Here is an 18,974-nt window from a genome sequence, read left to right on the forward strand (position 1 = left end):
ACTCTTCATTTTGATTTCTCTTACTGGGGCAAGGGTGCCTGGTATTTTACATTAATAGATTGAGATTATTCTACATGGAAGAACTCTTATAAACACTTTTATTTCTAATATTGATAGCATTAACAGAGGGAATGTAACGAATGGCTTTTTAATTTTTTTTATCGAAGTATAGTTGATTTACAATGATGTGTTAGTTTCTGGTGTACAGAAAAGTGATTCAGTTCTATATTTTCTTTTCCATTATGGTTTATCACAGGATACTGAATGTAGTTCCCTGTGCTCTACAGTAGGGCCTTGTTGTTTATCGATTCTAAATGTAATAGTTTGCATCTGCTAATCCCAAACTTCCAGTCCCTCCCTTTCCCACCTCTCCCCCTCCCTCCACCCCCCCCCCCCGCCACTACGAGTCTGTTCTCCATATCTGTCACTCTGTTTCTATTTCATAAATAAGTTCATTTGTGTTGTATTTTAGACTCCACATATAATGGATATCATATGGTATTTGTCTTTCTGATTTACTTCACTTAGTATGATAATCTCTAGTTCTATCCGTGTTGCTGCAAGTGGCATTATTTCATTCTTTTTTATGGCTGAGTAGTATTCCATTGTATATACCTATGTATAACACATCTTCTTTATCCATTCATCTGCTGATGGACATTTAGTTTGCCTCCATGTCTTTCCTATTTTAAACAGTGCTTTAATGAACACTGAGGTGCAGATATCTTTTCAAATTAGAGTTTTGTCCAGATATACGCCCAGGAATGGGACTGCTGAATCACATGGTAATTCCATTTTTAGTTTTTTGAGGAGCCTCCATACTGTTCTCCCTAGTGGCTGCATCAACTGACATTCCCACCAACAGTGTAAGAGGGTTCCCTTTTCTCCACAGCTTCCCCAGCATTTGGTATTGTAGACTTTTTCGTCGTGGACATTCTGACTGGTGTAAGGTAGTACCTCATTGTAGTTTTTGTTTGCATTTCTGTAATAATTAGCAGAGTTGAGCATCTTTTGACAAGAATGTTTTCTGGAAAGTGTACACACACACACACACACACACACAAGTGCATACATGCACACATGCCCAAACATACAGTAGTGCTCATTTGTGTCCTGAAAAAGCTTAAAATCTTTCATATCCCTTTTCTTGGGGATTTTTATTTTTTTCCTTCTTTCTTTCTTTTTTTCTTTTTTCTTTTTTTTTTTTTTTCTTTTCTTTTTAGGACTGAACCTGTAGCATATGGAAGTTCCCAGGCTAGGGGTCGAATCAGAGCTACAGCTGCCAGCCTACACCACAGCCACAGCAATGCAGGATCCGAGCCTTGTCTGCAACCTACACCACAGCTCACGGCAACGCTGGATCCTTAACCCACTGAGCAAAGTCAGGGATCAAACCGAGTCCTCATGGATCCTGGTCAGGTTCCTTAACTGCTAAGCCATGAAGGGAATTCCCATTTTTCATTTTCTTAGTGGAATTGCATATAAAAATCTCCTTCCTTGAAGTTTTTGGAATTGTTTTTTTCTCAAACAGATGCCCACAGGGTCTTTTTTGTTGTTGCTTGCTTAGTTTTATTTTAAATCATGGTAAAATACACATGACATAAATTTGCCTTCTTAGTTATTTTTAAGGGTACAGTTCAGTGGCATTAAGTGCACCCACATTGTGCAACCATCACCACCGTCCATCTCCAGAACTCTTCCGCTTGATAGGCACAGTTTTTCATTTGTGTTTTGTTTTATTTGGTTTTCATGTATGAGCCAGGCCTTTAGGATGGGCAGCCAAGGCCAGAAAAGGGAGCACAAAGTACCTAAAGGGAGGTCTTACTGAGGCTCAGCAGTAGCAAACCCGACTAGTATCCATGAGAACGCGGGTTCAATCCCAGACCTTTCTCAATGGATTAAGGATCCACCGTGGCCATGAGCTGTGGTGTAGGTCCCAAACACTGCTCATATTCTGCGTTGTTGTGGCCATGGCATAGGCCAGCAGCTATAGCTCCTACTCAACCCCTAGCCTGTGACCTTCCATATGCCACAGGTACTGCCCTAAAAAGAAAAAACAGGAGTTCCTGTCATGGCACAGTGGTTAACAAATCTGACTAGGAACCATGAGGTTGCGGGTTCGATCCCTGCCCTTGCTCAGTGGGTTAAGGATCCGGCGTTGCCGTGAGCTGTGGTGTAGGTTGCAGACGAGGCTCAGATCCCAAGTTGCTGTGGATCTGGCGTAGGTCAGCGGCTACAGCTCCGATTAGACCCCTAGGCTGGGAACCTCTGTATGCCGTGGGAGCGGCCCAAGAAATGGCAAAAAAAAAAAAAAAAAGTATAGAAAGAAAAAACAGAAAAAAAAAAACAGCTTTGCCTCCCCCCCCCCACCTCACTCTAAAAGCCATAGAAGTTTAATTATCAGGGAGGCAGGCATGTTCAGTTTACTTCGTTACTGTTTCCCATGTGTTTTCTTACTGACGTCGCATCACTGCTCTCCCGAGACAGAACAGATATTGGAATAGTTTTGGCCAGGTTGATTTTGGAAAGGCAGCATGGGACTCATTTATAACCACATGGGCTTTAAAACCATAGAGTCCCTCTGCTTGAGATACCCATAGGATGCAGAACAGTGTTAGCAAACTTCTTCTGAAAAGATCCCGATAGTGAGTGTTTTGGCTTGTGGGCCATAAATGATCTGTCACAACTATGCATCTCCACCATTGATCTGGGGAAGCAGTCCTGCGGATGCATCGACACACAGTGTGACTGGGTCCTGGTTTCACTTTTATTGACAGAGATTGAAATTTAAATATCCTGTAATGTTCATGCGTCAGGAAATATTCTTCTTTTGAGTTTTTTTTAACACGTGTGAAGGAGTTCCCTGGTGACTCAGTGGGTTAAGGATCTGGCATTGTCACTGCTGTGGCTCGGGTTGGATCCCTGACCCCAGAACTTCCACATGCCACAGGCTGGCCAAAAAAAAAAAAAAAAAAAAAAGTGTGAAAAGCATTCTTATTTTATTGGCCATACAAAACAGGTGTGGACTGGGGCCTAGGGCTGCAGTTTCTAGGTCCCTGAAGTAAAGGAAGGACAGGATTCCAAGGTCTGTTGACAACATGCAAATGACAGATCCTGGGTCAAATTCTTACTCTGCCAGGTTTTATCCAGGTAACCTTGGGCAAATCACTAACCTCTCCAAGGTTCCGTTTCTTCATAGGGGAAGCTCAGTGACCACCCCATAGAGATGAAACTTACAAAGTGGGGGAGTTCCCGTTGTGGCTCAGCTGGTTCAGAACTCACTAGTATCCATGAGGATGCAGGTTCAATCCCTGGCCTTTCTCAGTGGGTTAAGGATCCAGTGTTTCCGCAAGCTGCAGTGTTGGTTTCAGATGCCACTCAGATCCAGCATTGCTGTCTGTGGCTGTGGTGTAGGCCAGCAGCTGCAACTCCAATTTGCTCCCGAGCCTGGGAACCTCCAAATGCTGCAGGAGCAGCCCTAAAAAGAAAGACGGAAAAAAGAAAGTTACAAAGTAGGGCACACAATGGTGATGAGACCCTAAAGTTCTGCGGAGAATATGTTTCTCTCTATGGGAGCTTGAGGACATCTCAGCTGATGATGATCTCCTAGCAATAGGTCTTATTTTATTAAAATAAAAATTCGGTTTGTTTCGTGTTTATTTACCCCATCAACATAATACTTTGTTTCTACCAAAGGAATGAGATTGCTAAGAAATGACAACGTCCTAAATTACAGGCTAGCTGAGGAAGAGAAATCCCCATATGTTTTCATCCAACACACAATAGAGGTTTTATTAAGTGATGGCAAGCTGTGTCCTGTGGTGACTTCAGCTGGGCTGACCCTTTTCTATGGAATCCTTTGTTTTCCCCGGGGGAGGTAAATTCTTCCTCCAGGGACCCATGCCCTTGACGTTTAGGGCACACCCAAAATGACAAATCCTGCTTCTTCAGGGTATTTTTTTGAATGTCATCAAGAGCGGGACCCATTAAGCTTCTCTCTGGATAAACAAAAGCCTGCAGCCTAACCTAGACTGGGAATGCTTTCCCAGCCTTTGCTCTTCTGTCCTCACCCCCACCGCCACCCCCATTAAAAAGGCCAAGTGACAGAAGCACATGGGGGAGAATTCCTTACCTACTCTCCTACATACAGTCCTCAAAGAGTTGGGCAGCCAGACAGGTGGGCACAGGGCCATGTTGAAATCTGTCCCATCCCTTCCACGTGGGCGTGCGTGCATTAAGTCACCCTAGGCTCACCCCAACACAGGGGGCTTAAGGAGCATCTACCAGAAACCCAGTTGTGCTGACAAATGCAGGGTGTGGGAGGCCAGGAGTCAGCCCCCTTAGAGTTGTGTGGACCCCAAGCCAGGCTGTGGGGGAGGTGGGCAGGCAGAGAGGGGGAGGAGTGGGGAGGAACAGCAGAGCGCCAGGGAGAACCAAGATTGTGCCTCCTTGGGTTAAATGGGTGGCACCGCCCTGCGTGGAAATCAGGCTGGATCCACACATTGTCATGGTCAAGAGCAACAGTGCACTAGTGAGAAGGATGGGGCAGTGGGGGGACAGGGCGGTGCATCTGCAGAGTTAAGTCAGGGTGTTAAAGCGCGTGGAGGGCAGAACTCGGGCCCGCAGGGGTCTGGCGAGGAGATCTTGAGAAATGCAGTGATGATGAACCATTTTGATGCATGCTGTGGTTTTCAGGATGCCCGGCTTGCATCCATAACGCATGTTCTGTGGTTCAAGGAGAGAGCTTCAAAAATGTGCAGCTCTGCCTCTGTAAGAACCAGTGTAAATCAAGAGACTGAATGTGTTTACATAACGTGACTTATTTTTAATGTTTGCAGGATTTGAGAAAAGAAGAGCAGTTTGATTCTTGTACGCTTATGAATAACTATTCTCTGTGGGTGGCAGGTCTGTGTGTTTATCTATCCATACGTATGTATACATGTACTTTGGGGCATGCATATATGTGTACACACACACACACACTCCCCATGGGGACCGCCCTCTGTGGCAGCAATATGGGCTGCTGTTTAGGAACAGAATTAATCAAATAAATATTGTTCTTTCCTGTGTAGGGAGGTCTGGCCTGCCACGTTTCTATTTTTATTTCTTTTGGCTTATCTGCCACCCACATTCCTAAAAGAATGCAGAGAGAACATTTTTAATTCCTGTGTGATGGTTGGATCCCGTGTATACTTAAAGTTGGGAGCATTTTTGGTAAATGTTTGTAGTCTGGCTGCCCTGCTGGCCTTACAAGACGTCAGACTTGGGGATGCTGGCAAGGAGAGTCAGCAGCCCCAGCTGCGGGCCTCCCATGGATGACTCTCTGGACCCCACCCCCATGGGCAGGGCTGACTTTGTACCGCCTCCCACTTAAAAGACTCAGCTGAAAGCACAGGCTGCTTTGAGTGAAGATCTGTCCACACAATGCCTTGGGCTACAGTGGACTGGTTAGGAAGACAGGTTTGCAAGTTTCAACCTTGGCTGCCCTGACGAACTATGTGACTTTGACCAAGGTGTTTAACCTCAGTTGTGTCATCTATAAAATGAGGATAATACCACTCACCCCATAAGACTGCTGTAAGGACTGAATGCATGAAGGGGTATCAGGCATTGAGCACAACACCTGGCACATGGAAAGAAGGGCAGGACGTGTAGATACTGCTCTGTTAGAGCATGATACACTTTTGTTGATTAATTTAGGTTCAGATAATACTCACCATCTTGCTCACTCTGTCTTTTGTGACCTGTCACCACATCATCTAGTCATTCATTCATCAAGTTATTTATATGTAGAAAGCCTTGCTCCAAAAAGCATTTAAGGGAGTTCCCCTCAAGGCTCAGTGGTTGACTAACCTGACTAGTGTGCCTGAGGACGCGGGTTCGATCCCTGGCCTCGCTCAGTGGGTTAAGGATCTGGTGTTGCCGTGAACTGTGGTGTAGGTCGCAGACGTGGCTTGCATTCAGCGTTGCTGCGCTGTAGGCTGGCAGCTACAGCTCCGATTTGACCCCTGGCCTGGAAATCTCCACGTGGGGCAGGTGCGGCCCTAAAACGACCAAAAAAAAAAAAAAAAGCATTTAAGGTGGCTGGTTTCAGTCTCCCACTGGAATTCTTCCTCCCAATTCCTATTGAATAGACACAACTACCTTAAGAAAAATCGTTTTTAAAAACTGTTCAGGCCAGGTGCTTGATCCTTCCCCAGGGCACCCGCTCTTAACTCCCTGGCCAGTTGGCCCTTGAAACAGAGGCTTCCCGCCCAGAAGCCCCGCCCACAGGCCCCCGGGGAGGAGCTGCATCTGCAGGGCTTCGAGGCCTTGAAAGCAGAAGGCAGTGCTCCGTACGCAGAGGGCGGGAGGCGGGGTGACAGAGACTCAGGGGCGGGAGGGGTCATAGGGCTCTGACCTTCTGCAGATCTGGGGTGGAGGGGGGCTCTTAATGGTCCAGTTCACGGGAGGCGACTGAACTGGGTTCCTGCTCCTGGAGAACGTACCGAGGGGCCCCGCTGTAGGCAAAGGCGGACTCTTCCTACCTGCGGGCGGAACCCTGGCTGAGGGGCCCCACCCGTGGAATTACTTGCGAACCACGGAAGCCCGGAGGGGAGGGGGCCCTTCCCCCCAGGATTATCAAGGCGCTGGAGAAAAGGTCATCGTCATTTCCTCTGGATTGAGGTGCAGCTCTTTGGATTCTGGAAAGCGAGCTGAGAAACAGCAGCCGGGAGAGCTGGCCTCCTGGGGTGGCTGTGGTCCTGAGATGGGCTCCGCCTTGAAGTGAAACGCTGACCCTCGGAGACGAGGCAGACCCTGTCAAAAGAGAGCCAGTCACCAAGCAGCGTTCTTCGCTGCCAGCCCTCGGGCCCAGCGGGACCCTCTTTCTCTCTGTCCTCGGCCGGGAACCCTGTTACCTTCCCCCGAGTGCTCTGTCTCCCATCTGGAGACACATAGGCAGGGCGTGGAAGGATGGACAGGTGTGTTCTGGGCAGGCTAAGGAAATGAGGCGCTTTGTGCAGCTCTTGAAGTTGTTGGTACTGGCTGAGGTTAGAGAGTGTAGACCTTCCATCCTGACATCACAAAGCAGCGGGATATCATGGGAAATTCTGAGTCCTCCAAACTAAATGATTCAAACACAACAACTGATGTTGAGCCTTAAAATCAAATGCCTAACACAATACCCCTTCCTCCTCTAAAACCACCCCTGCCCGTTCCTGGAGTTCTTTTTTATTTCTTTTTCATTTTCATGACCGCACCTGCAGCCTAGGGAAGTTTCCCGGGCCAGGGATTGAATTGGAGCTGGAGCTGCAACCTACGGCTAGTGCTGTGTCCTTTACCCCCCTGCCCCAGGCCAGGGATTGAAAACGAGCCTCTGAGTTGACCCAAGCTGCTGCAGTCAGATTCTTAACCCCCTGCAAAACAGCAGGAGCTCCCCATTCCTGTAGTTCTTTGACACCAGGGTGGCCATGCTTCTCACAGGGACACAATGCTAGAAGAATCTTTTGTTTTTTTTTTTTTTTCCGCTTTTTAGGGCCGCACCTGCAATATGTGAAGGTTCCCAGGCTAGGGGTCTAATCAGAGCTACAGCTGCCGACCTACAGCACAGCCACAATAACACGGAATCTGAGCCACGTCTGTGACCTACACCACAGGTCACAGCAATGCCGGATCCTTAACCCACTGAGTGAGGCCAGGTATTGAACCGGCAACCTCATGGTTCCTAGTTAGATTCATTTCCTCAGCGCCACGACAGGAACTCCTAGAAGAATCTTTATTGAACCCTTTCCATGTCTCCCCAAGTTGCCCGGTGCAGTTCAGCGGACCATCACAGCAGCCTTGCTGGTGCCAGCTCACATTTCCTTTGATTTTCATCCCCCTTGCTCCTCCAGGAAAACTGCTGGTTTCAAAGGGACTTGCTTTTGCTACCAGTGGTTTAGATCCTGAGATAAGGAAAGAGCCAAACAGCTGCTTGACCTCCAGTGTGGAAGCACGGCTGAAGGACAATGGGTATTGGCAGGAGCTGAGGACCTGGGGAGCAGGTGGATTAGGGGTGGTTCTGGTGAAACCTTAGCACACAGCACAGCAGCACTGCTGTTTGAAATGGAGGAAGGTGGGGGAAGACCCAGGAGAGAAATGGAATTTTCAAGATGGGCAGCATTTTCAATCCACACACTTGTTAGAGACAGAAAAAATAGCCAATAGCAACAGAAACAAATAGAGGTGTTCCCTGGTGGCCTAGCAGGTTAAGGAGACATCTTGTCACTGTTGTGGCTCGAGTTTGTCTTTGTTTGTTTGTTTGTTTTTGTCTCTTTAGGCCTGTACCCGCAGCATATGGAAGTTCCCAGGCTAGGGGTCCAATAGGAACTGTAGCTGCCCGCCTACACCACAGCCACAGCCACAGCAACGCAAGGGATCTGAGAGCCACATCTGCGGCCTACACCACAGCTCGAGGCAACGCTGGATCCTTAACCCTCTGAGCAAGGCCAGGGATCGAACCCAAGTCCTCATGGATGCTAGTAGGGTTCATTAACTTCTGAGCCATGACGGGAACTCCTGTGGCTCAAGTTTGATCCCTGGCCCGGAAACTTGTATGTCCTGGGCATAGCCCCCCAAAAAACGAACAAATGGATGATATGGATACTGGGTGATATGAATAATGGTGCTTTTAAAGTCTTTAAGAAAAGGAATGTGTAAGAGAAAAGGCCCTGCAGAAAGTCATCTTCTGACCTGGCCACCTCTCTTTGGGGCCTGACCCTGCTGTTGGGGATGACGTCTTCTCCATTCCAGGGCTTTGGAGTTACTCACCCCCCCATCCCCCGGCCCAGCCAGAAATGTTGTCCCTATACTTCATGCTGCAGTTCAAACCCACTTTTCCAAATCTGTTTTTATCAAGAGGAAGCTGATGAGAGGCAAGGTGTGGCCATGCTCAGCCTGGGGGCTGAGAACTGGGGGGGACCTGAGGCTGTGCTGCTTGCCAACTGGTCCCAAAGAAGGATTTTAGAAAGAAGCACCATCCTCTGATGCCCGTTCTGGTGGATGCTCCTTTTTTATTTTCTCTTTTCAGGAACCATCGCCTTAACAGATTGCCTTTTTTTTTTTTTGTCTTTTTGCCTTTTCTAGGGCCGCTCCCTCGGCATATGGAGGTTCCCAGGCTAGGGGTCCAATCGGAGCTGTAGCCGCTGGCCTAAGCCAGAACCACAGCAACGCAGGATCTGAGCCGTGTCTGCAACCCACACCACAGCTCACGGCCACGCTGGATCCTTAACCCACTGAGCAAGACCAGGGATCGAACCCGCAACCTCATGGTTCCTAATCGGATTCGTTAACCACTGAGCTATGATGGGAACGCCTTGTTTTTGGTTTTGAGTCAACCAAATCTGGGCTCAAACTCGTATCCTTCCTCTTTCTAGCTGTGTGAACTTGGGCAAGTTACTTCAATTCTTTGAGCCTCTGTTTCCTCATCCGTAAGTTAGAAAAAAGCAATGCCTACTTCACAGAGTTTTGAGAAAGAGATACACGAAATAAATGGAAGTACATCCCCCATACTAGGCACTCACTTTGTGTTTCCCTCCCCTTCTCATTTTACTGGATCTCTAAGACCTGATTGTTCTTCTTTGTTGGATTTCAGTCCAAGTAAGATATTTTTCAAGCACCTGGTATGCGCTAGGTCTTGTGCACCAGAGTCAGAATGGAAGCAGGCTGTGGTCTCTCTCTTGGAGTGTGATCTCGTGGTGGAACCAGGAAGTAATAAACTATCAGAGAAGAATGTGGCAGGAGTTCCTGTCATGGCTCAGTGGTTAACGAACCCGACTAGTATCCATGATGATGCAGGTTTGAACCCTGGCCTTGCTCAGTGGCTTAAGGATCCAGCGTTGCCCTGAGCTGCGGTGTAGGTTGCAGACATGGCTCGGATCCCGAGTTGCTGTGGCGGTGGCGTAGGTCAGTGGCTACAGCTCCGATTGGACCCCTAGCCTGGGAACCTCCATATGCCACGAGTGTGGCCCTAAAAGACAAAAAGCCAAAAAAAAAAAAAAGAAGAAGAAGAAGAATGCGGCAGGGGCTGCCGGCACAAAGGGAAACCAGAGGGTTTGGGGGGTACAAGGTTTCCCTGTGGAGGGGACTGATCAAGAGCCTGCAAGGATGTTGGTGTTGGGAGAAGGGTGTTTGGAGGAGAGAGGAACAAAGAAAAGCATGCCTAGGGGTGTCGTTGTGGGTTTGACAGTAGAGGAGCAGAGTTGGGGAGAGACGGCTGAGTGGTTGAGGAGCCCAGATCAGTGCCAGATGCTAGAGTTGGGACTTAGCATCTGGCTAAGCTGTGGAGAGCCATTTAGGTTGGAGGTTTAGGTTTGGGAGAGCCACCAATGCAAGAGGGATTATACCTGAAGCACCCTGAGGCAACTCCAAGAAATCCTTGTTTATACAAATCGCACCTTTGGAGTATGGAATCCACAAGTCAGGAGACCTGGCACTGCTGTTTATTAGTGGTGCCACCTTCAGGAAGTCACTTCCCCCTTCACAACTGAGCAGGTCACATTTCTGGAATGAAGGTGTTTGACGAGATAATATCTAAAGGTCCTCCCGGCTTTGACAATAATCTATGATTCTATGATTTTTTTTGTTTGTTTGTTTTGGCCACACCCAAGGCATGTGCAAGTTCCCAGGCCAAGACTGAACCTGCGCCACAGCGGTGATCCAACCCAGAGCAATGACAGTGCCAGATCCTTAAACCCTGAGTCACCAGGGAATTCCAATGACTCTATGATTTTGTCACTGTTTTTTGGAACTCGTTTTATCATTCCTGGTGTTAACTTGTTGTTGTGCTAATGTGATAACCGACACCTAGTAGCACTTTTCTTTCTTTCTTCCGTGTATTACGAAAAGGTGCGATGGTTTGGTGTCATATGATAAGTCATTTTGTTTCCTTGTAGTCTTGGCTGGGTCAGAATTTATTTGTGTGATCTGGAATAAATCATTTTACTTCTCTGGACCATTATTCCCTGTCCCCCCCCCAACCCCTGTGACTCGTTCTAAAAATGGCCACACTGGGAGTTCTCTTGTGGCACAGGAGGTTAAGGACCTGGCATTGTCACTGCAGTGGCCCGGGTCACTGCTGTGGCACAGGTTTGATCCCTGGCCCAGGAACTTCCATATGCCACAGGTATAGCTAAAAAAATGGCCACATTGAGAGGTAAGAGTAAGATAAGAGGAAACTTGCATGTATATATATGTGCAAGCTTGTGCCATGTGTAATAAAAAATTCCGGAGTTCCCATTGTGGCTCAGTGGTTAACGAATCCAACTAGGAACCATGAGGTTGCAGGTTCGATCCCTGGCCTTGCTTAGTAGGTTAAAGATCCGGCATTGCTGTGAGCTGTGGTGTGGGTCACAGACGTGGCTCAGATCCCACGTTGCTGTGGCTCTGGTATAGGCTGGCGGCTACAGCTCCCATTGGGCCCCTAGCCTGGGAACCTCCATATGCTGTGGGAGTGGCCCTAGAAAAGGCAAAAAGACAAAAAAAAAAAAAAAAAAAAAAAGAAAAAAAATTCCTTCAAAGGTTAACAAAGATTTATATTTTAGTTTAAGAGTGTTTAGATCAGAAGTGGCCGAGTATCTTATGCAAAAGATATGTTGATTTCATCCAGCGGTCCTATTCCTCAGGCAAAAGTCACTTTAACTTCATCTCCGAAACTGAATGTGATTTCAATTGGGAGACTTGGTCTACTTCTCTTTTTGTGTTTTTAATGACTTATTTTCTTGGGGAAAATGACATGTGTATTAAAAATATCTAAGAATCCAGAAAATGTGTAAAAGGCAAATATCAGTAATCAAATATCAGAAAGCAGTGATGCAGATGTGTGTGGCTCAGCGGTAACGAATCTGAATAGTATCCGTGAGGAACCAGGTTCTATCCTTGGCCTCACTCAGTGGGTTAGGATCCAGCATTGCTGTGGTGTAGGTTGCAGCCATGGCTCAGATCCCACGTTGCTGTGGCTGTGGTGTAGGCCGGCAACTGCAGCTCCGATTAGACCCCTAGTCTGGGAACCTCCGTATGCCACGGGTGCAGTTCTAAAAAGACAAAAACTAAAAAGAGATGGGGGAACTCTGAGCAGGGAGCTAATTAACCCTTTCTGGGAACTGATGGCTAGATCTGGAAGGATGTCAAATTTTCCGATCATGGAAGGAGAGAAAGCCTTTCCCACATAGAAGAAACAACCCGTGAGAAACTGCTGGAAACATTGATAGACCATGACTCGTGGAGACCAGGGTGGAGTCTAGTCTGCCTGTTGGGCGTGGTGAGTGGGCCAGGGTTCTACAGGAGGTGAGCAGGGTAGGTGGGTCCAGTTAGGAACAGCTTTGTTTGCCAGGCTGCAGTGTGGAATTTGTTCTCCTGACAGTTGGGAACCAGGAACTGATTCAGTTACACAATCAATTACTGCCTTACATTAAAGCAAGGAGACCTTGCTTATGAGTGAGCAAAACCTGACTTGACTTTAAGAATGGATTTTGGGGGAGTTCCTATGTGGCACAGCAGGTTAAGGATCCACCTTGGGTCGCTCCTGTGGTGTGGGTTCGATCCATAGCCCAGGAACTTCCATATGCTGCACCCTCAGACATAAGGAAAGAAAGAAGGAAGGAAAGAGGGAAAGAAAGAACAGATTTTTAAAAATCTGGGTCCTTGAAAAGTCTTCACATGAAGCCAAATACAGCCTTTATGAGTTATTTCTCAGAAACTTCGAATCAACTCTCCAAAAACCTATGAAGCACCTGTTGGAGTTCTTTAGTGGACTAAGGACATGGTGGGTTCAGATAACTCCTGCAATGGCACATTCATCCCTAAAGAGCAATCTGGGTAGGAGTTGTATAGACCATTCTTCCGGGTAGGAAGGAGTGTGTTTGACCCTGCTGGATGCCTGGGGGTGGCGGGGCTCTGATGATGAGGAAAACCATGGAACCCAATATTGGCTGTTCTTTTTGGTTTGGGTTCTTTCCTCGCTGAACCAGTTGTTTTTTAGTCAGCCTGTTGGCGCCACCCAGTGGTGAATCATTAGAATACAGCTGTGAAGGCCTGTAGGCTTGTAAAGAATGGATCCAACTGAGATTGCCTTCAAGTTTCAGATCTATTTCAACCATTCTTTCCCCATTAGAATGTTAAGAGCCCCCGCCCCCACACTACACAGTTTTCCTCCTACATTTGAGGCTGCAGGGTGTGGTGAGGTAAGCACTGGTCCCGGCTTTTCACAGACTAACTCAGTGGCTTGCTTAAGGCCCATATCCTCTCTCAAACTCTTCCCTCTTCTGCTTTCTTGTTTAAAAAACTCTTTCAGGAGTTCCGTGGTGGTGGAGTAGGTTAAGGATCCAATCTGTCATTGCAGTGGCTCAGGTTGCTGCAGTTCAATCCCTGGCTCAGGAAATTTCACATGTCCCAGACACTGCCAAAAAAAAAAAAAAAAAAAGTCAACCATATTTCTAGTGTCTATAGCCCTTTTGGGGAGGTGGAGGGCCATACCTGGAGCATATGGAAGTTCCTAGGCTAGGGATCGAATTGGAGCTGCAGCTGCAGGTATATACCACAGCCACGGCAACACCAGATGCAAGCTGCACTTGCAACCTACACCTCAGCTTGCAGCAACACTGGATCCTTAACCCACTGAGTGAGGTCTGGGAGTGAACCCGCATCCTCACAGAAACTACATGGGGTCTTTAACCCACTGAGCCACAGTGGAAACTCCCAAAATTGATCTCACATTCATTCTATCTCCCTCTTTGTCTCACACACACACACACACACACACACACACACATTTTGCACTCCCACCTTATTTTTCCCATCTCTGCCACAAAAAATGAACCCAAAACACAAGAACCTTTGGAAGCTTACTTGTGATGGAACATGATGGAGGATAATGGGAAAAAAAGAATGTATAAATGTATGAATAGGTCACTTTGCTGTACAGCAGAAAATGACAGAACATTGTAAATCAACTACTTAAAAAAAAGAACCTTTGGAAGCTCGGCAGAGGAACAGCAGATTCCCTTAGGCTGCCGTCATCTATTTCCACCCCTCCCCTCCCATCAGGTGCATGGGTCCTTATTTGAAGAGTTTTGTCATTACCTGCCTCCCCATCCTGCCCCAGCGACCCCAGATCCCTGGCGGGCTCCCCCTCTGCCAGGCTTCCCTCCAGCCCTAGCCCCTGTTCCCCAGTCCCCCTGCACCCACCTTCACCCAACAGATTCCCCCTCCTCTAAGTTGTGGAGACCACCTCGGTGGAAATGTCATCAGAGAAGCCCCCTCCAGGCTCTTCCCTCCCAACACAAAGTGGCTGCTGAAGAGATGAGCAAAGGGAATGAATGTGTGCTGAGTCCACGCATATTTTAATACTTTCAACCTCCCCAGGCACCGCAAGAAGGCATCACTGGTCCATTTCACAGATTAGGACCCTGGGGGGCTCATTCATTGCTTCATTAGACACACATTTGTCAGTCATCACCTGCCAGGTTGGCACAGCCCCTTTCTCCATGGACCTTACACGATCTGACGAGGGATAAATTCAGGAGGCAGGAATGAAACAGATAAAGAGACCCCTCCCATTGTGATGGAAGGTGCTATGAAAGGGCCAGAGAGGAGGTGATGCCATCTCTCAGAGGTTCAAGAAGGTGTTATCCTTAAAAAGGGGCCACTTTGGAGTTCCTGTGGTGGTGCAGCGGAAACAAATCCCCCTGGTATCCATGAGGATGCAGGTTCAATCCCTGGCCTCACTCGGTGGATCTGGGATTTGGTGTTGTCATGAGCTGTGGTGTAGGTTGCAGACGTGGCTCAGATCTAGCATTACCATGGCTGTGGTGTAGACCGGCAACTGTAGTTCCGATTCAACCCCTAGCCTGGGAACTTCCATATGCTGCAGGTGCAGCCCCAAAAAGCAAAGGGAGGGGGCACTTCAGCTAAGACCCAAAGGCTCAGGGAGGTGGCACAGGGAAGTAGTGAGGGCAGAGTGGGATAGATGGGTTTGGTTCTACCATGCCTCTTCCTCACCTCAAAATATTTACATTTATGTCATTGTATTTTATATCTTTTTCTCCCAGATAGACTTTAGCTCCTTGAGAATAGTGACCACATCTCCCAGGCATCTGGTGCATCATATAAGCACTGAGCATAGGAGTTTCCTGGTGGCCTAGCAGGTTGAGAATCTGGCATTGTCACTGCTGTGGCTCAGGGGTTCAATCCCTGGCTGGGGAACTTCTGCATGTTGCAAGCGAGGCCGAAAAAAAGGACTGAGCATAAGTCAAGGGTCACTTAAGTTTTCAACATATGTATCTCTCTGTGATTGCCTTATTTAATATTACAAGGGTGCAAAATTACCTAGACTCTGCTCTGTATATTCAGTTATTTCTTTAACCAACTCATTGGTGTGGTTTTCTAGTGGAGTCTAATAGAGCCTGTGAGCACCTGGCATGTTTGTTCACCAGCTTCTTAGTCAGATGTTTCCTATTTTAGGGTGGTGGGGGTGTGGCTGGGGCCAGGGTCAGGTGCAGGAGATACAGCGGCTGGTTCACCTCTGCAGCAGGTGGACTAGAGGTGGGGGATTCAGTGAGGGTCTCTTTCCTGACGGCTTTGAAGCCAACACACATGCCCACAGTCTGTGCACACACACAGATGTACAGACCAGCTCCCTGTGTGCAGGACTGCAGGTAGGCACAGGGCAGAGAGCCACTAATCCACTTTGGGTGGGGCAAGAGTGCTGGAAAGCCTTCCGGACAGGTCAAGGTCATCTTGCTGGAGTTGGGAAAATGCATGGCGTTTAGCCAAGTAAAGAGGGCAGCGCATGGTAGGAGCAGGCCGTGGGCAAGAGCCTCTCCTGTGCAGAGGCCCAGAGAAGAACAGATGGCCCATTTGGGGTCTATAAATGCCCCCAAGAGGCAGGCAGGTGGTGCGGATGGTGAAAGGCCAGCCGGTTGGAGTTCCCATTGTGGTGCAGAGGAAAAGAACCCAACTAGTATCCATGGGGATGTGGGTTCGAACCCTGGTCTCGCTTAGTGGGTCAGGGATCTGGCATTGCTGTGAGCTGTAGTGTGGGTCACAGATGCGGCTTGGTTCTGGCGTTGCTGTGGCTGTGGTGTAGGCCGGCAGCTGTAGCTCTCATTCGACCCCTAGCCTGGGAACCAAAAAGGCCAGCCAGTTGCCCATCAGACACATCGGGCTGGTCTTCATTACTGTTCAGAAATGTACTTCCTCCTACTTCTTGCTTATACCCACTTAAGCTATTCTTTTTTTTTTTTTTTTTCTTCATCTTTGACTGAAATGTAGGTAAGGAGAGATGGTGCTCTACTCTAAGACAAACAGCAGTCTCAATCCAATGATCACATCAATCCAATGATCACATCAATCCATAGGTGATGCTTGGCTCCCTTTGGGTAGGCAATTGGGAATGGTGGGGACTGGGGCAAACTGGAGAGCGTGTTCTCCATCTGAAGAGGACAACCATTCTCAATTCCAGCTGCTCCAGATCTTGCCTTTTTTTTTTTTTTTTTTTTTTTCCCCCAGCAAAACTGAGCAACCTTTGGCAAGTTAGCTAAGTTTTCAAAACATTGCTTTGATTTAAAAAACTCTACAGACCAGAAGGAACACATCTGCCTACTGAACCTCATTCATGGACCATGCTTGCAACCTCCTGTTTAGTCTCCAGAGGTTGCCAGGGTATTTTCAGAATCGTCCAATGAGTCATTGCTCTGCTTATAGTTACTCCTAACCATCTTTCTCCCCCTGCTTTCCAGAAAGAGATGACGAGCAGGATGTGTCACTAACACCCCATCTTACCCTTCGGAAGAGAGAGGAAAGCTGTTTCCTCCTGGAGCCACGGGCAGGCAGGAGGGAGACCTCCCTGGCTGAAAAGGCGCACCTACTTCCAGGAGCAGGCGAGCTGGAGACCAGCAGCGGCTCCCGAGAGAGAAATGTTCCCGTTCACTTCGTGTGCCCTTAACCCTCTGAGTGCTGCTAGCCATGACCTGTGGACCTGGTGGGGAGAGAGGGACACCCCTCCCCCTTCTGGCTCAGATCACCTGGGAGGAAGGAAGCCTCTGCACTTACGTGACCTGCCACCTAAGCTTTACTGGAATTCAGGTTTTGATACTTGTACTTGTCCACTTTCCTGTCTTGTCAGCCAGCTGCCTTTTCTGTAGCGTGTTTTTTAAGTACCCAGTGAATTTTGGAATCCTGGATGCATAGCCAGTTTTTCTCTAACAAGCCTTCCCGTCCGGTCTCTGCAGGCTCGCGCCCTGATGCTGTAGTCTTGCTCTGAGCCCTGAGACCCTCCCTGTTTTGTTTCCCCCATAACCAGTTTTACCAGGGACCCCTCTGCGGGATGGCTTGTCGCTGCCCCAAACAGGGTCTGCACACGTTCACTGCAGGGAAGAGACGGATCGTTAGCCTCAGGCTAAGGAGGTACAAGTTCACCCCAAACAGAATGTGTTTTTATTTTTATTTTTTTTTTATCATCGCACCATTCCTTGTCTCTTCCCTTCAAGATTATTTTGTTCCTGTTTCCCTGGAGAGAAATAAAAGGAAGTTATAAATGACCAAGAAGGATCAGCAGAAGCCTTGAGCCAGATAAGTGCAGTGTTTGTTTGTGATGAAAAGGTGTGATAGCTGTCTCTACACAATACTGAACTTGCAGTGGAAAAAAAAAAGTACAGTGGGAAATTTGGTTCTTATAACTCACATGCCCAGCCCGTTGATGTGTAATCTTCCCAACTGGTCCTCTGAACTGGTACATCCAGCCGATGTTTTCTTCCTCTTCCTCCTCACTCTCGCCACACATCTCCCCTGATGGTACCACGGTTGCCAAGGTAACAGTGGAGCTGAAGCCAATGTCCTCCTTCCGTCCTCCCCAGTGTTTCTCCCCCAGCAGACAGAATCATTCTGTGCCACAGCCTGCCTTTTGAAAGCTGAGTGACTTTTAGCTGAAGAAATGTTGCCTTTTCTGATTTATTCGCAAAACTGTGGTGGACCTGAGAGCCTGTGACTAGGGGGTGATGATACTTCCAAGGATCATTTGATTTTGACAAAATAGCCATTGGTGGAGGGAAATAGATAAGAATGTATTAGTGCATTTTCATGTAATACTGATTAAAGAATAATTCAACAACTCTGATTTTGTTTCATTACATATAAGGTCTTAAAGCCATTTGGGGCTGCCATGAGAGTCTAGAAAGGAGTAACATCTGTCTTGGTCCAAACTAAGAAAGGGCCGACTGTCTGAGCACCGTGGCATTCTGCCTTGTCCTAGCCCAGCAAACCAACCCTTGCTTTGTATCTCATCGAAGCTGTCTCATGGAATCTAAAGCTGCTACCTCTCTCCATATTGTTGTGCTCTGATCAACAACAAGTATCCTTTTCTTTTTCTTTTCTTTTCTTTTTTTTTGCTTCCTGAGTGACTTCGCACAGACAGTAACAGGCAAAGATTTTTCTCGGCATCATTGTCAGCTGAAAGCATTTCTGACTGTCCTAAGGATCCAGAGAACAGAGAAATGACCTATGCATTTTGCAGTGAGTGCCCCATGGGCATGTTGAGCAGCGGGACAGAGAAGTGACAACACAGAGCCCAGGCCTGCAAGGAACCCTGAAGTTCTGCACCACAGAAACCCACAGGAGTCTTGCATTAAAAAGTTGACTATGTTCCTGCACTTCAGTGATGCCTAATCAAGTAGGATGCTGAACTCTGAAGACTCTTGTTATAAATTCTTTGAAGGTTATTTTCTAGTAACTGTGTGTGCCTATGAAATTACCACTCAGTTAAGAAACCCAGGAGATGCCGTCGTGGCTCAGCAGTCAACGATTCAGACTAGTATCCATGAGGACGCATATTCAGTCCCTGGCCTCGCTCAGTGAGTTAAGGATCCGGCATTGCCGTGAGCTGTGGTGTAGGTCAGAAACACAGCTTGGATCCCGCATTGCTGTGGCTGTGGTGTAGGCCAGTAGCTACAGCTCTGATTCGA

The 18,974-nt window shown here is 47.8% G+C and overlaps 1 protein-coding gene across 6 annotated transcripts in view; it reads left to right on the forward strand.

Moving 5' to 3' along the window:
* The window catches only part of MOB3B (MOB kinase activator 3B), a 333,368-nt gene that overhangs the window by 223,668 nt on the left and 90,726 nt on the right, over positions 1–18,974 (forward strand). For 3 of the 6 annotated variants that reach the window (XM_013980202.3, XM_003130696.7, XM_084979889.1), the window contains one exon: positions 16,755–18,124. The exons of the other annotated variants lie outside the window; for them this stretch is intronic. In XM_013980202.3, coding sequence (XP_013835656.2) covers positions 16,755–16,784 — 30 coding nt within the window. In that variant the 3' untranslated portion in view covers positions 16,785–18,124. Of the gene's footprint in view, positions 1–16,754; positions 18,125–18,974 lie in introns of those variants that run through there. 6 annotated transcript variants of the gene reach the window in all.

This window comes from Sus scrofa, chromosome 10 (genome assembly GCF_054392235.1).
Source record: "Sus scrofa isolate SSC_HxYL_T2T_F1_AM1 chromosome 10, Sscrofa_HxYL_maternal_Yorkshire_Landrace_v2.0, whole genome shotgun sequence".
Classification (NCBI taxonomy): Eukaryota; Metazoa; Chordata; class Mammalia; order Artiodactyla; family Suidae; genus Sus; species Sus scrofa.